At 42.6% G+C, this 16,519-nt stretch overlaps 1 protein-coding gene across 1 annotated transcript in view; it reads right to left on the reverse strand.

Annotated features, from left to right (window-relative positions):
- Positions 1-16,188, reverse strand: part of ABLIM1 (actin binding LIM protein 1) — a 195,758-nt gene extending 179,570 nt beyond the window's left edge. Inside the window, exon 1 of the mRNA XM_034062657.1 lies at positions 16,145-16,188. Coding sequence (XP_033918548.1) covers positions 16,145-16,157 — 13 coding nt within the window. The 5' untranslated portion in view covers positions 16,158-16,188. The remainder of the gene's footprint in view (positions 1-16,144) is intronic.
- Between the last annotated feature and the right edge of the window lie 331 nt (positions 16,189-16,519).

Consider the following 16,519-nt stretch of genomic DNA (forward strand, 5'->3'; position numbering starts at 1 on the left):
ATTCCAGGGGCTTGCCTAAAGCCACGTCAAAAGCACAAACATGGCAGCAGTAGTCATACCCAAATGTCTATAAAGCTTGGGAACTAACAACAGTTAAGTCACAGTAATATGGATTTCAACTCAGTTTATTCACTCAAACATACAGGTTCTTTCCTAAAACTCAAGCCTCTGTGACTTCCCTTGTACTGTTACCCAATCTATCTCAATTCAAGATGTAATGTCATGTCATGTGGCAAGTTACAATCACAGCCCTGATCTATACACAGGAGCAGCAGAATGCTTTGATTCCTGCATACCTGCACTTCAGCAACAGCAATATATTTCACAGTCCTGTACTTGGCTCCATTTCCAGTCTCCTAACCAGGTTCTGCAGTCAAGAAACCATGACAATCTCTCTCTGGTCTTACTTAACAAAACACAAGGCCAACTTCAGGGGATATGCCTCGAAAGTAATATTCCTCCTCACATGGTGATACACCTGTAACACAGAATAGATATCAAAGTTCAGGTTCCTAATGTGAAAGGGAGAAGAACACAAGCTTCTTTAGTTAGAAAGATTGGAAACACAGGCCCATCACTGCCTTGTTATGGGAGGTACAAAAAGCAGTTATGGGCTTTTTGCATGACCCAGAAGGAAGTGGGACATCACAATCTCAATGTGTTTGTGGAATCACAATAATAATGTTTGTGGAATATACACTTCTGCCCAGAAGGGTGTTGATGGCCTGATTTTCAAAGAAACAGAGATACTTCTGCATAAGGGAACTTGTCCACTGAACCCAGTATCATCCTCTGTACCCAGACAATTGAAGTCAATACACAAACCAGCAATAAATCATTCGATCACCTAATAACTCTGTATTCACTCTCTTCTGCTTTTGGAGCCATCCGTTCTGGAAAAGTGGCACAGAAAGCTACAGCAGTGAAGGGCTTGTGGAGATATCTAGGGAATAAAACAACACCATAAATGCAGCCTAAAAGTATAGCCTCTGTCAGCCCTACTTCTGGGCCATTAGGAGGTCCCAAGTGCCTTACAGAGCATTACCAAGAGAGAAATATGTATTGTTTGTTATAACCTGGATAGAACCGAAGTACTGGAGATTATTTGACTGGTTTCCATTTACTTATCCAGCAGTTTACCCCAGCACCCCAGGCATCTTCACACCAACCTCCCTCAGAGCTGAGAAATGAAGATGCAAGTTCCCAATAATCCACATCGGAAACGGTCACTGGAAAGATCCAGTCCAGTCCTGATGTAACTTTGCTAATTCCACTGTGCTTACTTCAGTTTTGAATCTGGTCCCTAGATCCTACATTGCTCCACTTCACGCAGCAATGTGTATGACTAAAGCTCTGCTCAGCTCCAGATGGCCAAACGTCAAATAAATTGAAAAACAGCGATTGCCAAATCTCTGCTTAAAAGAAAAACAAATCACAACAACAAATAACAAAAAAGCTACATAAGAAATCAAAGAGGGAGCATGAATTCAGGATGAGAAAACATAATGTAACATGTTGTCTTCCCTTTTGTACCTCACTTCTATAAGGTGTTTACCTTCTAAAAGGTAACAGAAGGATGCAAAGGTCATGAAAATATCTCTGGTACTAGCTACTGAACAACATCTCAGCTCTTTTCATCCTGCTGGCAGTGTTTATGTCCTCTAAGACAGAAAGCCACCATGCTCTAGATTAAGGGTAAGACCTCCACACCCTTAAATAACAACTATATTCAGATACTGCACTTTCTCTAGAGAAGATAAGGCATGGCTAGAAAGCAAACTATTCACTAGACAAAACAAAAATGGGTACCTGCCTGTAGTTCTGCTAACCCAGAAATCATCAGTCCTGCTGATCATGAACAACTGAATAAAAACATCTATATACAGGCACATGCAATCTGTAATATTTCCAGCAGTTTTCCAACATGGTTGCCAGGATGGCAAGAGAATTCAGCAGAGCTACTCTGTGTAAGGGAAAAGGGCAGGAAGGGACAGCAATATTTTGATTAATACACAGAACAGGAACTCAATAAGAATAGGATCAATTTCCAGCTTTATACAGCCTCTCTTCTCTGCACTAACCTACATCTGACATCAGTCATAACACTCTACAAACAGCTAGAAGTCATTTTCACACCTTTCTCCTAGGATCGCATGTTATCTACCATGTCCTACATCAGATAAAGCAGACTGTGGATGAAATACAGATTTTACCTAGACTCCTGGAAGAGCTGGGATGAACGATTCCCCAGAGACCATGGTGCCTACTTTTGTACTTTCAAATGGAGGGAATGCTTATTCAGCTTCATAAAGCTTATGAATCAATTAACATTCTTTTATACACAAATTAACATGAATAAAAATTCATGCCAAAGCATAACTATCTTTGGTATCAATTACATTTCTAAATAACTAAATTTCTAAATAGCAATATATTGGTGAGGCTCCCTGTGCTGCTCTGAACATGCAAAAACACTTGTTAGCAAGAAGGTCTCCAAAGCAGGGGTTCAGACTGACCATAGCTGAATAAATTCATATGTCTCATAGCAGAGAACCCTTTAAGTTACTGTGCTGGTTTGGGCTGGGATAGAGTTAATTTTCTCCATAGTAGTTGCTATAGGGCTATGATTTGGATTTGTGATAAACCAGTGTTGATAACAGAGGTGTTTTCATGCTGAGCAGTGCTTGCACAGAATCAAGGCCTTTTCTGCTCCTTGCCCCACCAGCGAGCAGGCTGGGGGTGCACAGGAAGCTGAGAGGGGACACATCCGGGACAAGCTGATCCCAGCTGATCCAAGGAATATCCCACACCATATGGTATCTTGGTCAGCATATAACACTGAGGGAAAAGAGGGACATTGGGAGTGATGGCATTTGTCTTTCCAAGTAACCGTTACGTGTTATGGAGCCCTGCTGTCCTGGTGATGGCTGAACACCTACCTGTGATGGGAAATGATGAATTAATTCCTTGTTTTACTTCACCTATTAAATTGTGTTTATCTCAACCCAGCAGTTTACTCACTTTTACTCTTCCGATTCTCTTGCCCATCCACTACTGAGGGAGAGAGCAAGTGGCTGTGTGGGGCAGAATTGCTGGCTGGGGTTAAACCACTACAGTTACAGAATGGCAATGGTGAAAGGGACTTGAAAAGCTGTGTGCATCTTCCTGCCTCAAGGAAGGGTGAACTGTCTCTACAACCATTCCAGTGCTCAGGGTCTTCCTCTGCTTCATATCATGACGACAAATTCATCTCTCTGACTGGCACAAATCTGGAATCATTCTGCTGGCCTCCACAGCTATTCTAGATTCACATAACCCAAGAGAATATAGCTTGCTCTCCAAGAGCTCTCCTTCCAAAAAAGACTTTTTGTCAAATATATTCTTTACTCACAAAATAAGCACTACAGTTGCAGAACATTCATTCAGGCAAGAAATAGATCAGAAATAAAAGGCATGCTGATTATTTCTGAAGCACTTAGGGAAGATCAAATTGCAGACGCCTCACCCTCTCATACTGCAGAATACTATGCTCAAGTGTGACCAGTAGTACTGCCTCGCATTTTCAAGACATATAAAACAGGAAAATAATCACTTTAGAAAGGCATTTGACTTCCACTTCCTAGTAGAAAATGAATTTGATGCTAAACATTTGCGCTTTTGAGATGAACTATTAATATTAAGAGCAGCATGCCTACAGGACTCATAGATATTAGTGGTAAATAATGTTGGACAGAATGAAAAGCTGAATTAAAGATTCCCTACTGGGTTATTCTGCCTTCCAGAAATTAAGGAGGGTGGGGCAGAAAATGAACTTAATGGTAGTCAAGAGCTATTTCAGTCCCGCATAAGGATTGTTTCTGGGAATACTGATTCTGGACTGAAGTCTGGGGAAGAAACATCAACAAATGCTTCAGTAAGAACTCGACACGTAAAAGAAATTCTGAGCTGGCACACTAAATGTTCATTTAGTGCATTTTAAATGAGCAACTGTCTCTCATATTGGTGTCAAAACATCATTTTTTTATTCTAGAACCTGGAAAAACCTCAGCCTCTCTAACTCTTATCTGGTCCATTGGCCACAGTTTTAATATAACATTTATGGCTGGAAATCAGAAAAAGAGAACACCCTAAGCAATCTGAGTTTTCCTGCCCCCAGCAGGAAAGAAGATATATTCTGACTTAAACTATTAAGTTTGGAACTCTTAACAGCATCATTAGTGTTTAGGCAGCAGCAGTGATTCCCATGGACTTCATTTTCTCTTCCAGTTACTTTCTGTCTTCCCACTTTCATTTACATGAAGTGTATTTTGCAAATAAGAAACCTACTTGTTACCATCACAAAAACACTTTTGATCAGGTCTGGCTTCATCTGTAGGGATCTTTAGGCATGTTAGAAATCAAAAGGATATTGAAGCTGATCTCATAATGAATCCATATCCAGTGAGTTAACATAACATTCTGTTGGCGTTGTGCTTTCTAGTGTCTTTACATGCCCCAGCTGATGTGGTTTTCTAAGTGCCCTAGGAAGCCTCTTCATATTTCTGTTTAAAACATCGACTTGCAGTGCAAAGAAAGCATTTGTAGAAAAGAACTAAGTAAGTATTTAAGGAAAACAGCAAATTCTACTTTTAAGCAGCAACACAGACTGTGTAATTCAGCAGGATGGAAACATATCAGGGCTGGAGCTGTTCAGTCTCACTTAAGATTAGCTCTTCGCTGTGCAAACATGGCACCAAACTTAGCTTTATGTTTTTCCCCTCCAAAGTCATATGCTTGCACACGTGCTTCCCCGAGCCTTTCCAGGCCCTATGCTTGTGTGATATTGCTAGAGAAGCACAACTTCATAAAGCTGGGAGAGAAACCTAATTGCTTAAAAATAGGATCTGGCAGAGCACCAGCTCCTAGATCAGTCTGTGAAGCGTTCAGAGGTTTTAGGCAGCTCAGAGTTTTTCCTCAGGCGATTGCAAACCAGTAATTCCCTCTGCTCCCTTCAGACAAAATCACAGCAGGATTTGCAGCAACTGTGGGGACAGGCACTGCAGCACAGCGCTCCCCTTGACTGACTGCTGGGCTTCTTGGGGTGTCCAGAAAATCAGAGAAATCAAAACAAAGAGCTTTTTGACATCAGAACCTCACAGCTCCTTCCTGTAACTCTCCAAATGTTCCCTACCCCCACCTCTTTTGACCTATTTGGGGTTCAGGGCTGGTTCTGGTCTGTGTCAGTTCTACCTCTGTACCAGTTTGAAGGATTTCCACACACATTCTCTTGCCTCACTCTGCTTTGAATGTGACTCTTTTGCTCACCATTCTCAGGGGACCTTCTTTCCATTCCTCTTCCATTCTCTACAGCTCTTACCATCTCCTTCACCCACTGCCCTCATCACTTCTCAGTCTCCAGAGGAAGATGTAGGAAGCAAACTGAACAAGGGCAGAACAAAGCTCAGTTTTGATCCTGCTTCCTTAGAAAACTGAGTCAGAATCTGTCTTAGCAACATACTGGGATCTTGCTGGACCGGCACATCTGGAGGAAGGGTTCAGCTATGGAAACAGAGCATCACAGAAAAGCCATCCCACGTAACCCAAATAACGTTTCAGGAAGAGGGATGGTGTGGAACAGAGCATGAACTAATCTCCTCCCTTTTTTCAGATGGCTGCAGTAAGCACAGGTGATTAAAGTTTCTTTATATATATAAAAATATATATAGCAGCCTCCAAGTAGGTTTATGTGTACACATACACATCTATACACCTGCACACAACCACCAAAGGGAGCTTTGCTGGGGTTACCCCTTCCGGACCATTCCACCCATTAGTTTCATCTGGCTTCTCCTGACTTACCCTCTCTCAGCCGTTCCCTGGGGAAGCAGCACAACAACCTTTACTAAAAATACCTCCTGAGCATCATAAATAGCAAGATGGTAGGGTTCTTAATCCCCCTTCAGGCACAGAGTGCTTTTGCTTTTGATAAATACAGAGTGGCAACAATGGACAGTGAATAAAGTGCCTCTTCTACTACTGGTCTGTCTGCCTTGCAGAAAGGTAAAATGAGAACTCCTAGTATACACAAATGGTGTCATGAGAGGACAAAAGAAAAAGGGGATATTGCTATTGCAAAAAGCCACAAAATCTCCCAAATCTGAATGTTTAACTCAATAAGATTTACTGTCCAGAACATAAGACCTTTTATTAACATCTTTTATTAAAGAAAACTTCAGACCTACAGCTATCTGCAGCAAGCAGGGAGCCAGGCAGCAGGAAAACTCAAAGCTAAAGAATCATAGAATAACAGAATGGTTTGGGTTGGAAAGGACCTTAAGATCATACAGTTTCAACCCCCCTGCCATAGGCAGGGATGCTTCATACTAGACCATGCCACCCAAGGCCCTGTCCAACTTGGCCTTGAAACTGCCAGGGATGAAAAAGGGGAAGGTTGACTTGTGCCCTGCTGAACTTCTGCACCACCACAAACTGTACCAAACAAGCTGAATGCCCAGTGCCATGCTGGGCTGGTGGAAGGAAGAACCAGATGTAACCCTTTCATGGCACTTCACTCGTGAAACACTATACCAAACACTACACGAACCTCTCAACATCCCTGCCACACAGGCTCAAAAACTGCAGAATCACAAAATCCCAGACTGGTTTGGATTGGAAGGAACCTTAAAGCTCATCCAGTTCCAGCCCCTGCCATGGGCAGGGACACCTTCCACTAGAGCAGTTTGCTCCAAGCCCCATCCAGCCTGGGCTTGAACACTACCAGGGATGGGGCAATAATCTCCTGCATTGCCTAGAGACTGAGGTCATGTTTTATCCAGATACACAAAATACATTAAAGATCCTAAAACCAAACTGCATTTGAGTCCAAGTTTTCACCATTTCCTTATCAAATGTATTATGGGCAAAAATTCTGAAGTACCAAAGAAATTACACAACTGTGAGCTCTGTTGACCAATACAGTTCTGGCAGTTTCAAAAATGCCACTGTCCAGCCGCAGCTCTAAAGGAAGGACATCACAAGTGATGTTTCCTATATAAACATACATCATGTTGCAAGCATAGAAGGAAATAGAATATCCTTGTGGCAACTATAATAGTCATAGACATTAGCCATTTAAATATTTAAATTTTAAATTACATTTTCAGACATACAGGAAGCAAGATAATGTCATCAGAATTGTGCTGCAAATCAATCATATTATGTATGAACACTATCAGTTAACTGGAGCCTCTTTCTCTGCTACACCAGACTCCAACTGTGCACTGCACATCTAAGTACACAACACATTTTTGTCATTCATCTCAAGTATGAAAACATCTGGCAACAGAAAATAGGGAAAAAAAATATTTGTAGACATTTTTGGACAGAGATTACTTCAGGTCAGGTCAGAAAGCATTCCTAAGCTGCAATCATCAAATACTTTTACCAGTTACTTTGGATTTAGCTAGCGTTACTAAGAGAGAAGTATGACAGAGGCTTTTTATAGCAGCTGCCAATTCAACAGTGATCAAAGTTTTATTATTCTTCCTTAGATCAAAGTCTGGACTGGATAATTTTGGGGATTATCTCCAGCTCATGAAGTAGAATAAACAGTTTGGGATAACCACATGATTATATAATATTGCCTTCTTGAAGTAAGTTTTGTTCTTATTTACATATGCCACAGGTTTTTAGTGGATTGTCTGATGATCATTTAATTGGTCTATTGGCTCTCTAGGACAATAAAAGCGAGAATTGTACAACTATTGTAATCCTGTCTCATGTATGTACATTCATATGCAGAGGATATTCATAAGAACAGGTGAAACTAAGATCAAAAAAGTAAAACTGGGCACAATGCCAGTGCAAGTTAATAGGTGTCACAGCTCTGCTCATTATAAATCACTCCAGATATCTGCAGATTGCCTTTTGTGGAGCAGAGTCATTCACACGCACCTCAGTACAGCCTGGTCATGCATGTACACACCTTTCCAACACTAATGAAGAAAGGCCTTGGCAGAGAATATTAGCATATTTATATGATGTTGACTTTAATTAATAGGCATAGAATATCACTTTATGGACAATATCCTGCACAATTCCTTTTGGAACTAAACCTAATTGTAAAGGTGCTTTGATTTGTGCTTCACTCAGGTATGCTTTTATTCAAGAAAGAAAGGCTTTTCTCCTTTTGGTTTCATTCTGAGAAAACCGGAGTTCCACACTGTCTATTGACCATAGGCTCAACTATATTCCTGTTCCACTGAACAAAGTATTTAGTATTATCTGCAGTGAAAAAGCAAGTCCAGAACCTATCTCTTCTTTTATACCCTATTGTATGAAATACATTCATCTTACACAGTCCTTACTGTAGTCAGCTCTTCCACAAATGTTTATTAGAGAAGTAGCAACCTAAGACACCAGAAAAAGCCAGTAGTTTGGCATTTTCTGTATATAGGGTCACAGAGTTAGAGCTGGAACATGTTTTTCAGAGCTGCTGTTACACTCTCTTAGCTATGTTCCTTTATTATTGACTAGGTTTCATCTCTTAAGAGATCTTTCATCTTCTTAGACAACCATCTAACCTGGTTGTCTCTCAGACTTTCTAATGCCAAAAATAAACCAATGGCTTTCATCACTAGTTTAAAGGAAACTGTAATCTGACCAGCAGTTTTGCTGACTTCTCTGTTGATCAAAGATACCTCATACAAGCTTGATGAGATAGAAACATCAGCTTTACAATAACAGTAGTTAAAGCAGAATCCTTTCCTTGCATGAAATCCTGCAGTCCTTACTGAGATAAGAGTTACTTTAGAGGAAACAGCAGTTAAAATGAGAGCACATTAGAAATTATTGAGGTTCCAGGTGTAGCAAAAGGGAATGATGAACACTAAACTTACAGAAACTGTTTCAGCTTCACACTTTGGATTTAAATGTGTCTCTCTCTGTTTTGTCTCTTAGAAACAGAGTAAAATACTTCTATTAGTAAGGAAGCAGTAAACCAGTTCTTATCATGCCATCCTTGTAAAGTCCACTGTGGCAAGACCACTCACTTCTTTGACCTGTCTCCAACAGAATCACTGCTAAGCACCAGGCCAGTAAGTAACCAAGAAAAATGTCTATGAACATGAAATACAAAAAGACATCACTGGCTTCATCAATGAACAGCAACACATACTGCACTTTTCAGCCTGCTTCAAAAAGAGCTAAACAAAGTCTAAAGGCTTCAGGGAGTCAGAACCTCCCAATACACTGGCTGGCTTGGACTGTTTTTTTACACTACCCTCTAAGCTGAAACTGCATATATTCCACAGGGGAAAGTTGTACCTTTTGCCTTACCTTTGAGAACATTGTCTTCTGGATATCTCCTGTGTCATGCTTCTGTCCAGAGCACCCCTCAGTCCCAGCTGCATGGAGCAGGCATCTCTCCTGAGAACCTCTCACTGTGATCCTACCAGCACAGCAGGAAAACCCCAGCACCTCCTCTTTGGAGGCAAAGCACATACTGGTGCCACAAACACTCTGGCTCATCACACTTCTTTACACATCAGTCTTTTGTACAGTGATGACAACAGATCCTCCTTCCATTTCAAAATGTAGAGCTCAGATGGACAGATTTATGGTTTTCCTCAAACATAAAGTGCATGCAACCTTTTCCAGCCACGGGGAAGTAACTCCAAGCTGGCCAAAAGAAACTGTTCAAAACAGCACAGAAGTCAATCCAGGCTATAAAATCCACCAAAGAAACTGGGCAGGTACTCAGGCAGGTAGCTCATATTCAGCTCTCACTAAAGCTCTACATAGTCAGCTCCACATTGAGTTTAAGTCGAATATAAATGGGTGCATTAAACAGCAGGCATTGCATGGTGGACATGACCATTCTTCATGGTTTACATGGAATAGAGCCACAAAACTGCTGATTCTGGTTTACAAATGGGAAAAGGACAGTATAAGACAACTCTATCAAAGGTGTACCCTGCTGAAGCATGTCTGGTCAAACCTTGTTTACAAATTAAGGATTTCCCTGTATAACATATGGGACTGGTAAAAACACTGAGTGCAATGCACAGTGATGTCTGCAGGACTGGGACTCTTGGTTTTAAGCTTCTAAAACTGAAGTTCTTTCTGAAAACATGCCACAGCAAGGGCTGAGCATTTAAGAAAATGTGTGTCTCAGTGATTTTCTCTGCTCCTATTGTACAATGTCTTGGAATTTTCTTTGGGTTTTAATGAAGAAAAATAAAGGAGGTTGTAGTGAGGTGGGGGTTTGTTTCTTCTCCCAGGTAACAAGCAATAGGGTTTAGATTGGATATTAGGAACAGTTTCTTCACTAAAAGAGTGATGAGGCATTGGAATAAGCTGCCCAGGGAAATGTTGGAATCACAGTCCCTGAAGTGTTCACAAACCACACAGATGAGGCCCTCAGTGACATGGTTTAGTGGTGATCTTGGCAGTGCTGGGGTAACAGTTGGACTGGATGATCTTAAAGGTCTTTTCCAATCTAGTAATCAACTATGATTCTAAGAACAACATCTAACAATAAAGACACTGTAGCCTAAACAGTATGTAATAAAAAAGTTACGAGCTACTTGCGGATCTCAGAACTTAGAGATCCAAGTCTGTTTTCCACTGCCTTTATGCTGCAAAACTAAGCAATACTACATCAGTCACATGAACTAACCACGTGTGGTTTCCATCTTCAGTTACTAACAGATTAGATTAAAAATAATTCAAAATATTCAACTCAAACCTATTAAAAGAGGGGAGAAAAAAAAAAGAAAGGAAAAAGATAGAAACCCCCAAAAGATTGTTTTCAGAGACTGCAAAACACATGAGGCTCTGGTGTTCTTCACTCAAAGCAATTGTGCTGGCTTTTCAATCCATAAGCTGATGCTTATTTTCCTTCTGTGCAATTCCTTTCAAAGCCATGCATCTAAAATAGATTCTACCTCATTGTTCCAATTTCCTCTTGTTGTTGCCATTAGTCTATGCAATTCTTTCCATGCATTCAGGACTAATTTTCATTAATCACAAAATTTAAACAGCACAGACTGAGCTTTGTTGAGGGAAAAACAAAAGATGGGAGAAGAGGTAAAACTTAAACAGGGGCAGCTTAAAATATACTACTGCTTAAGTCAGTAAGATATTCCTTCTCCCCATCAAAAGAGAAGCTCTACCAGATCTAAAGGTTCAGCTGAAGCTACTGATTCTCATGTACAGGCAAGTACTGCTTGCAGTGACAATCCAGGTGCTGATCCTGAGCCACTAAGTTGAGGTTCAAGCCCTGAAACTAGTAACTAGAGAAAAAAAAAAGATGTTAAGTCATTACATGTATTTGGAAGAAATAAATGGAAAATGCAGCTAGGATTAAGTAACAGTATGAAATCAGTAGAGAAGAAATTCAGGACAAAAGCTGTGGAGAGAAAAACCTTCAGAGCCAGTTCCAAATCCTGCACAGTGCAGGTATTCCAAGTGGGAAACAGCTGTGTCGGTATGACCACACACACAGCTCTGCCTCAGGTAACACTGCAGAGCACTGAGCCCTGCCAAGAACATGCTCCTTTGGGCTATGGAGCATCATCCCAAGGAAAAGGGTGGAAATCAGTAGGACTGCAAGCAGTGAAGCTGTAATAATTAACTACACTGAACATGCTATAATTCTCTACTTCTAATATTAAGGAAATATCCAGCCAGCTCTCACTGCCCCATTCTCCATGTTGCTTGCCCTGAGAGCATTTAGTGATAGCCACCTCCTAGTCACACCACAAATTAGGGGCATTATCATGTGTCTGAAAGAAATACCTCTGATAACAAGTTGAAAAACACAGCAACAGTTTTCAGACAGGATATGGCAGACAATATCCTACTCTCTTAAGTGGCTGCTTCCTTTAGATAGGAGCTATATTACTGTGAAAATCACAGCCCATGATAAAACACTGACCAGAACCTCCCAGCAGCTACTTTTTAAACTAGTCAGCAGAGACCTCAATCAGAACCATTGCTGCCAGCAACAGCAGCCATCTCTACAGCTCTCTGAAGAGGATAAGAAGGTTTGGAAATGAAAAAGGTTATTGGTGGAATATGTAGGAACTCGAGGTTCAGTATTTAAATTTCTCAGGGAAAATCAGTGATTTCTTCACCAAACGTTGGTTCACAACTGGGAGAGGGATCAAGCAAACAATGTGGTGATGGAGAAAGAGCTGTCACTAGAGAAAAGCATAATTAGCTGAAGTTTATCACCTTGTGCTGGAAATCTATTATCAATTTGTGTAAGGACAAATGAGGAGCCCAAGAAGAGGCCAAGGCGGTGGAAATTCCCCTGTTCTGACCCAGCTTTGAGACTCAGGGAAAAGAACTCACTTCAGTTCTTGTCTCACCTGTGAACTGAGGACAAAAACCTCACCCACACCACTGTTACAATGATTTGTCTAAAATGAGAAGCGTTTGATTTACGTTGGTTAGAAAATCAAATAGGAAAAGGCAAGGATTGTAGTATATAATAAATCCTTAAGCTAAACAAGCCTACAACTTCAACTATTGAGTAGGCTAAAAATGCAATTACCTTCTCTGTGTTACCCACACTAGCAGCATCAGAGTAGCACAGTGCAACCTGTTAATACTAGACAGTGCTGGTATTTCTTTAACACTGGCTTTGTCAAAATTCAGTTATGGCACAAAAAAGGCTGAAAAGACACTAGTGTTGATAAACCTATTTTACATGCCTTTGTTTTCCTGAAGTAGTTGTCTACTGACCTAAATACAGCTCAAGCTAATTCTTTCAACATTTAGACAAAAATATTTGGCAAAGATCTTTGTATTTGTCCATATCAAACACTGCCATTTGTGCCTGTTTGCTCTAGCATAACTGCAGATTATAACAGTTAAAAATAGCCATTTTTCCATTAGCTTAGACCTTCCTGATAACCAGTAGTTTTGACAGTTTTTAAGCAGTTTGAGATAACATGCACAAGTAGGTCACAGTTATACTTGGCTTTAGAAGAATGTCTTTCGTCCAGAGAACTTACAGCTCTTTAAACAAGCCCTTAGGTAAGCTACAATCTACAAGGCTTCCTCCAACACCCAAATTCAGTCATGTATGAGTCCTAACAGCAAGCACTAAACAACAGCTTAAAGTAGAAGCCGAAGCCCTTCACAAACTGCAAAACTGAAAAGCCCAACTGACGTCAATGGCAGCTCTCTCCTGATCCCAACAGGCTGCGGAGCAGGTCATGAGAGTGCCCTGGGAAGGACTCCAACTTGAAAGGGAAGTGAAAAGGGATTTTCAAAGCTCATCTCAGCTCCCAGTTCACCCGATTTCCAAGATGATTATTTGCTCAAGCTGCTGGGAATACTCATCTGTGCTGCTTCACCTGGCATTTGGTCAGAACATCTGCTGGAGCTCTGCTATGAGGACAGCGGGAGAAGGCTGTTAGGAGACCTTATGCTTTCTTTTCATGACAGCAAGACATGGGGGCCAGGTGTGAGGGACTGCAACAGCCTAGTCTGTGAAGAGTGCAATGAAATAAAGGAATGTGTCTTAAAATTCATCTTGAAGCACAGGTAGAAAAGTTAGCCACCATTATTTCCACTGTGCAAGTAGGGAAGCATACAACTCTTCATCCAGAGTTCCACATCAGGCAATCTTACATGGATTTGTTTTATTAGTTACACTTTCTGTACTGACTTACAATCACTTATAATGTCAATGACTACATGGGTAGTTTTGGGAACTAGAGCAGAAGAGTAAAAAGGAACAGTTCCAGAAGTACAGAGGAACTGCTGGATTTCAGGAGTTTCTTCTGTCATGTATTGCAGTCAGTTCACTAGAGCATGCTGCCTCCTGGAGCAAAAGAGATGAATAGAGAGCTGCACAGATTGAACACAGATAGCACCGTGATGTTTTTTGCTATCCCTGGAATATCTCCTGCAGTTTAATAATAAAAACGGCACAGGTGAATGTTTAACTCCTTTGCTATTCTTGCTATGCCTGGTATATAATCAGCAAGCAGACAACTCCATGTGCCTGATGCATTCAGAATAACAATGATCACCTTTTGGACAGCTAACACAACATAAAATATTAACAATCAATATCTGCTGAGCTTGCAAACCCCAAGGATACTATGCTTTTACTGAGACTGCATATGCATGAGGCAATGTGCAGTGTGCCTTCATGAAGCAAAGGGGCCCTAACTAACAGCTGAACAAAGCCCGAATCCCTTAAAGACTCACTTCTTATTTGAGCTATATTCTCAAGAGTAACCTCATTAAGACCCATCATACTACATCAGGGTGCCAAAGTAAGTTCATATGTATGATTTTAACAGCAGTGGTGTTTAAAATGGCCAATAGCAACAGTGGTCTACACTGCTTTACACACAAACAGCCTTTGATCAGTACCAAATAACTCTATTTACTGGCACAGACAAACTTATTTTCCAACTAAGTCCATTTGTTAAAATTGAAAAGCAGATATGGAAAGAGATTAATGTCTTAATCTCTTTTATGAATCTTATTCATTACTTCCCCAAAGTCCTATGGACTCTCTCTCCAATTAATTACTGTGAATAAAGTAGATGGCACAGGAGAGGCTGAGAAAGAATTCACCCTTCCTCTCCAGGCAGCTCTCCAGCAGAACCAAGCAGGCATCAAACATCATGTGCTGTGCAGATGAATAGGAAAGAGGGATGGTGGGGGGAGGAAAAGGGAACATGGACAGTGGAAACGTTCCCTGGCTTTCCATTCTGTACGGTTCACTTTTGGGGTGTCATCTGCAGAGCTGAAATTGAATAGTTTTTCTGCCAATTCCCCAAATCCAGATACCCTTTTGAAGACAATGTATCTAATCCATGTTAGGAAGCTTTGCTTGGTTTTCCCTACTCATGCAGCCTTAGCACAGCACTGATGATCATACACTTAGTGTTCTTCCAGAAATGGATTCTTTGGAGACCGATAGAGTCCATTTGTTCCTAAAGCAAGAATTCTACTGTGTCACAGAGAATTATGCTGCTCTAACACCATTTATTATTTATATCTAAAATGGGTGTGATGCCTTAGGAATATGGTCCTAACCACAAAACACCGACAACCTTTCAGCAGCCACACGATGCCTCCCATGTGCATGAAGCTCATTTGGACATCAACAGGAACCCAAGCTAATGAAAGAGCTTGCCCATGCTGAGCAGTATTTAACGTATCAAGATGCAGAGAAATAAAGGGATGAACAAATAAGATGTATCTCTACATGCAGGGGGTTGTTAATTTGTAATATATAATTTTGAGAAAGTATTTTTTCAGTTCAGAGGGAAGTGGGGAGAGGTTTTACCTGTCATTACTGTGCAGATAATCTCTCATCAGGAGATGCTCACAAGTATTTCTGCTCTGTTTTGGCAACGTTCAGAAAATGCTTAACTTTATGTCTCCAGCACTCTAATTGATACTAATTATAACAGAAACACTAAAGCACCAGTCTTTGGACCACGCCTGCCTCAGTTTCTCACACTGGAAGCAGATGATTGAGCCAAGGCAGGGTCTGCAGTAGATGAGGCTGAGCTGTTCACCTCCAGCCCAGAATCACCAAACACAGCCCGAATCTCTGCACAAACGCACGCAAAGGACAAAGGCTGTTCGAGTTGAGGCCATTATGAAAACAAACGCAAATTCGCAGTAAAACTTCAAAGTGTTCATTTCAAGCCAGAAGCAAACGTCCACCAGAGGTATCATCTGAGCCCTGGATTAACCACCACACCCTGACAGCAGCACTCGCGTTACAAGCGCCAGGACGAGCCCGATGCCTCCCCGCGCTCAGCAGACACCTCAGAACCGGCTCCTCAGCACCCCCAAGCACCGAGCCCTGACCCTAAGCCACCCTCACCACCATATTCCCTCTTCCGCAGACCCACACGCTCCATCACCGCTCGAAAGGCAGCGAGCCACCGCCCGAGGGGCGAAGGCGAAGCGGGTCCGCAAGCCTCCCGCTCTGTTCCCGACCCCTCAGGATGCTCTGCGGTCGGGTGCCCGCTCCGGACCCGCACAACGGGACCGGCAAAACCTCCTCGCCTCCCCCCCACCCCTCGCTCCTAAATCGGCCGCGCAACCTCCGCCCCAGCGCAGCGGGCACTGCAGCACCGAGAGGCGCAAGGTCAGCGCAGCCGCGGCACGGACCCACCTCTGGCAGACATGGCTCAGCCGGGCGCGGAGCCGCCGGGCTGCGGCGGCCGGGCCGGGGGGCGGTGGCGCTGGGCCGGGCCGGGCGGGTCCCACCGCCGCCGCCGCCGCGCTCCCTCCTCCTGCCCGCCCGCCGCGGTGCGGGGCGGCGCCGGGGCCTCCCTGCGGTGCGTGTGCGGAGCGGAGGGGAGGGGCAGGAGCGGGGCCGCGTCCCCCCCGCACGGGGATGGGCTGCGGGAGAGCGGCTGCAATAGCAGCGCTGGTCCCTCGGCTCCTCCGGGCGCTGGGTGGCCGGGTCTGCCAATGCAGGCACCCAAAGCGCCGCTCCGCAGCAGGTCGGGTCGGTGATGGCCTGACACGGGTCTGCGGCACAACG

This window comes from Melopsittacus undulatus, chromosome 4 (genome assembly GCF_012275295.1).
Source record: "Melopsittacus undulatus isolate bMelUnd1 chromosome 4, bMelUnd1.mat.Z, whole genome shotgun sequence".
Lineage (NCBI taxonomy): Eukaryota > Metazoa > Chordata > Aves > Psittaciformes > Psittaculidae > Melopsittacus > Melopsittacus undulatus.